This window comes from Poecilia formosa, unplaced genomic scaffold (assembly GCF_000485575.1).
Source record: "Poecilia formosa unplaced genomic scaffold, Poecilia_formosa-5.1.2 Scaffold419, whole genome shotgun sequence".
NCBI lineage: Eukaryota > Metazoa > Chordata > Actinopteri > Cyprinodontiformes > Poeciliidae > Poecilia > Poecilia formosa.
In genome coordinates, this window is record NW_006800358.1 from 377,185 (window position 1) to 382,680 (window position 5,496).

At 34.5% G+C, this 5,496-nt stretch overlaps 1 protein-coding gene across 2 annotated transcripts in view; it reads left to right on the forward strand.

The window, feature by feature from the left end:
- zmat3 (zinc finger, matrin-type 3) overlaps window positions 1-2,178 on the forward strand; it is a 13,181-nt gene extending 11,003 nt beyond the window's left edge. For both annotated transcript variants that reach the window (XM_007576883.2, XM_016663412.1), the window contains exon 6: window positions 1,695-2,178. In XM_007576883.2, the coding sequence (XP_007576945.2) occupies window positions 1,695-1,903 (209 nt within the window). In that variant the 3' untranslated portion in view covers window positions 1,904-2,178. The remainder of the gene's footprint in view (window positions 1-1,694) is intronic.
- Window positions 2,179-5,496: the final 3,318 nt, after the last annotated feature.

The following is a 5,496-nucleotide window of genomic DNA, read 5'->3' on the forward strand; positions in this document are numbered from 1 at the left end:
CTACAACTTCTTTCAATTTAATACCACAGTGTTGTGACACTGTTCAAATGTATTTTTGAAGTGGACATGTTACGTGCAATTTGAAATAAGAAATGCAAAATGTGATAAAAATACATTTTTGTGTTTATTTGATTCCTTTTCAAGACACTTAGATAAGAATGACTATATATGTAACATAGGCGGCTGCAGAGTATCTTTGTTTATATTTTTGGTTGGTGGTGTGCCTTGAGATTTTTTCAATTAAAATACTGTTCCTTGGCTCAAAAAAGGTTGAAAAACACTGAGCTAACCTATAGAGTAACAGCTTGGTGAGAAAAACCTGCACAGTGTCTGTTTTCACCTTTTTGAGCTTGTGTGTGTGTGTGTGTGTGTGTGTGTGTGTGTGTGTGTGTGTGTGTGTGTGTAAGCAGATACAGCATGAGAACGTCAGACCTTGTGCTGACGTAAACATGCCCTTCTTGCTGTGTCTGATTCCGGATCTGCTTTTTTACAAACTCATTAGCAAATCGGTGAAGAGTTAAAGAGAATAAGAGTAAAAACAATCTGTTTATTCTCTTTCCACAACTATCTGCTCATGTCAGCAGATTTTATGATGGGAATATCCTAAAACAGCTGACCTTGTGCAGTTTGGTTGCTTTGTTGCTGTCATTTTTGTCTTTTTTTGACACTTTTCTGCATTTTCTACTCAAACATTAAACAACATTGTCCTGAGTTGTTTCTCACTGAAGACGGTTATTTTATCAGGATAACTGAATCATTCTGTCTTTTTTTTATCCTATTATTAAACTTGTTTCTGTTTGCACTGAACTTTAAGAAAAGCAGAATTAGTCGAGTTTAGAGGTTGTATTCACCCAGAATGCTCTGCTCTGAAATCCACTTCCTGCTTTTGGAGCGGTTTCTGGCCTGCTTGGTGTTCACATGAGCATTGGAACAGCACCAGAGTTCACTTCAACCGAATCAAGAGCCAGGTTTGCAGGTGGACCAGAGTTTGCTTATTCTTAGTTTGACTGGACTATTTCTTTTCAGAATGAGCTGTTGATGGGTGTCTTGTCACTTTAAATACAAATAATCTGCTGCATTACTCTTGCATGTGAAAATGGCTGCAAACAGATGCACAATTATAAAATGCTTCTGAAAAGCAGAAGTAGAGCCTCCTGCGCAACCAACAAGAAACAATGAAACAATGGTTTCTGGACGGTAAGTCTAAAGAATATTTAACACTGGAACAGGAAAACATTTTAAAAATTAAAAACAAAACAATAATTAAAGTGTATTATGGAGTCTCTGTAACCAAAATTGCAATTAAAAAAATTAATAATTCAGCTTAGACCATTATAACTGTTATAACAGTGCAACAGTTATGTAATATAACTGTTATAACATGTAATATTATAATGTTATAACAGGGAATAATTATAGTGTAAAGCTGACCAAACGTTCTGGAATTCTTCTTGGGTTGCTAGGTGACGTGCTGGAGTTCTGCTGGGGTTGCTAGGTAACGGTTTGTGCTTCGATTTGTGACGTTACATTCCAGAGGTTTTGGAAACGGCTCATTTTCCAAACACCAAAAAACAATACATTATTGCCAAAAAAATGGCTGGGTGTATTTTTAAGCATTAGAAAACCAAATGAAAGTACAAAATCATGCAAAATGTGAAATTAACGCTGCCCGTTTGTCGTTCCGCCCCGTCCAGGGCCGTATTACAACCCGAGGCCGAGGCAGCGCATCCCCAGGGACCTGGCCATGTGCGTTACTCCCAGCGGGCAGTTCTACTGCTCCATGTGCAACTGCGGCGCCGAGCAGGAGACGGATTTCCGGCAGCATCTGGAGAGCAAGCAGCACAAAGCCAAAGTGTCGGAGCTGAGATACCGCCATGAGATGGAGAACCTCGGCTACAGCTAAGAGGGCCGTGGAAAGAGCCGACCCGAACAGATCCCAACATCCAAAATGGAGGCCAGATCTCACCGCAGATCATCTAAGATTTAATTTAAACGTCAAATCTAGTCAGGAGCATTTTAAAAAGTATTACAGCAGCTCAAACAGTAGATCAAGTAGTAAATAGTTACATCTGTCTTTTCCTCATTTAAGATGTTTTGGATTCTTACTCTGCAAAAACACAAAATATACCCAGTCATTTTGTCCAGTTTCTAGTGTAAATATCTTAGTATCCTGAAATAAGAGAAGATTAACTTACAAGTAGCTTTTCAGCAAGATATGCGAGTTTGTTTTATATTAATAATTCCTTAATTTTGATGAAAAAGTTCTAGTTCCACTGGAAAATAAATTCACTTATAAAAAGAAATTTTTCCCATAAGAGAAATAATCTGCCAGTTAAACTAGTAATTTTTCCATCAACATTAAGAAAATTATTTACATAAAACAAGCTCCTATTTCTTGCTGAAAAGTTACTTGTAAGTTAGTTTTGTCTTATTTTAATTGTACTAAGATATTTACACTAGAAACCAGACTTGGTAAAATTTAGTTTTTTGTCAGTGCCTATATATTATTTTTGTTTTAAATTGGTGATTAGTGCTTATCCAGAGTAAAACATACTAAGAAAAATAGATTTTTTTTGCCAAACAGTTTGGAGAAAATGAAAAAAAACAACAACAATTTAGTCAACATATGGATAGGAAACAAATGACTCCCTTTTTTTGTACTTTTCCTGACCTGCTTTCCTTCTCAGCGTTGAGCAGGATTCATTCAGACTCAGGTTACTAGAGAGAATGCAAATGAAATGCAAATAAAAACTGGGCTTGTTCAGAAGACTAATCACAAACCAGAAGTCTGCAGGAACATTTAGTAACGAGACACGGAGCTAAAAGCATCCGAGGGGAATGAAAACGTGGTAAAAACTAAACAGAAGTCAATCAGGACCGAAGTCAGCAGGAGGCGAAGTAAAAACGGCTCTCCAGGTATTTTTTATTGGCTCTGCAGAGCCACAAGTTCAGCATCTCTACAGCCTGACAGACGAGTTAAACCCAAAGCACGACTTGCTGATTTCACCTTTCAGAACCAACAAAAGCACAATTAACTTTGCAGGAGTGTTAAATGAAACTGGGGGCTTTGGTTGACCTCTGACCTCTGTCGTTTGGAGGGAACCGGGCCAAAGCTCTGGCAATACAATAGAAACCAACCTGTACTGTGGTAGAGCTTTTCTATAAGTCACAATAAACCATCCAGATGTTATGTAAATACAGAAACATTAAAGGTGTAAATATAGAATAAAATATGAATCTTATTGATTCTTTAGTTCTTCTCAGCATCTTAAGCTACAATTAATTCCTTTAATCATCCCTGTTCACACTGACTCACTACATCAGACTGTATGTTTATTCATGTTTAGTTTCTTTGGAAACTTTGGTTCCTTCAGTGTTTAACTAAAAGCTGCTAATAGTCTCAGTTTGACTGCAGAAATACGATGGAGAGGTGGGGACAAGCTAATAAAATAAAACTACAAGAATAAAGTAATAAAATTATGAGAATAAATGTGACGATAAAGTCACAGTATTACATGAACAAAGCCATGTTATTCCAACTTCATTCTTGCATTATTATGTGTTTATATCACAAATTTATTTTCATAATATTGACTTTATTCTCATGTTATTTCAACTTTATCCTTGTATAACTTTATTCTAATAATATTGCAACTTTATTCTTGTAATATTACATTATTTTATAATATTACGCCTTTATTCTAATTACTTCAACTTTATTCTTCTAAAATGTACTTTATTCTAATAATATTACAACTTTATACTGGCGTTATTTCGACTTTAGTAATTTTATGCTTTATTTTCTTACTATGGCCCCAGAACTCCGTCAAGCAGCTGCGTTGTGGAGGGAAACGGCAACATTTCCTCACAGTGGAAACCGTTTAACGCCAAACTTTGAATTAGTTTGTAAATTGCAGAGCTGCTGCAGGTTGTTTTGGTTTATTCAAGCAGAAAAAATCGCCGGTTTTATTGCAGCTTAAAGTGGCAGTGAGCGGAAATGCAGCCTGTTGTGTTTTCCTTCACTCCCATGACCCACTTCCTGTCCAGTTTCTGGTTTTCCCCAGAAAGCTCCGTCCTGTAACTGGACATAAATGTGATTTTCCTGTTTCTGTTTATCTAATTTAATGTTCTAGTTCAGCTGAGCTGAAGAAACACATTCATCAGGCATTTTGAGTTCACAGACTGAAAACAGGGACTGTACCTTTAAATGTGGCTAATATGAATATAAACAATGAAAAATATTTATTTGATGCAAAAGGTTAAACCCTTACTCATGGCGTGACCTAATGAAAAGGATTTCATTAGCCAAAAACATCTGTCAAAGTAAAAGATGATTTTCGAAAAAAAATCATTTTTTTCTGCATACCAATTGACAAAAAAGTAAAAATAACAGGATTATTAGTTTGAAAACACAAAAATAAATTTGCTTTTCATCTAAATAATCTGTAAGATTAAGAAAGCCACAATATTACAAGAATAAAGTCAAAATAATATAAGATTAAGTTTAAATAATATGAAAATAAATTCATATTACAAGAACAAAGTCGTATTAGAATAAAGTTGTAGAAATACGAGAAAAGTTATAAAATTATGAGAATAAACATTATATTCCTGTAATTTTTGTTAATGTTATTTTTGTGATAGCCATAACATTCAAATTTTAATTTTTTAAAAGGAAATTTAAAAATTATTAATCTTTACCTTAGAGTTGATCCCTAAAATAATTTCCTACTAAAACATTTCAGTTTGTGGCTGCAGTTTAACCAAACTGCCAAAAGCACAAAGGGAGTGAATCACTTTTGCAAACCTCTGCATTTTAATTACCAACACACACCTGCCCACAATCACACACTGATAATAAAAAACAGCCATGTGAGTGTTTACATTGATTATTAAAATGCAAAAAAATCTGATCAGAAAGGAGCAATGAGGATCTGATGCGAGTAACCAGATTTGGGAGACACGGCTTGTCAGGAATGGCTTTCCTTTTTTTTAAACCTTACCAGTACTCCTCCTTTTCCTAAAAATAAAATGTGTTTATTTTTAGGAAAAAAATAAACACATTTTATTTTTATCTGCTGAGATAAGATGATCTTAGCAGATCATCTTATCTGCTAAGATAAGATGATTTATTGCGTTGACAGAAACCAGAATGGAAAATGAGATTCTCTCTCAGGGAAGCAGAAAATGCAGGATGACCAGAAACAACAAAACAATATTTAACTCACTTTGATTTTTTTTTTATTTACTTTGAAACCAATTTTACTTTTTAGTGCAGTTTAACCAAAGATTGAAGTTTCTTTGTCAGATTTATCTGAGCAAAGTTGGACCTTAAAAACAAACTGCATTAATTATTTAAGATTTGCTTTAGTTGGATATAAAAGATACTATATTATTCATTTTTATGCTTTATATGAGCATTTAGAAAGAAAATTGTCTGTTTTGTGATGTTAGAAGTCCTAAAAAAATGAAAGAGTAAATAATACGCTTGTTTAT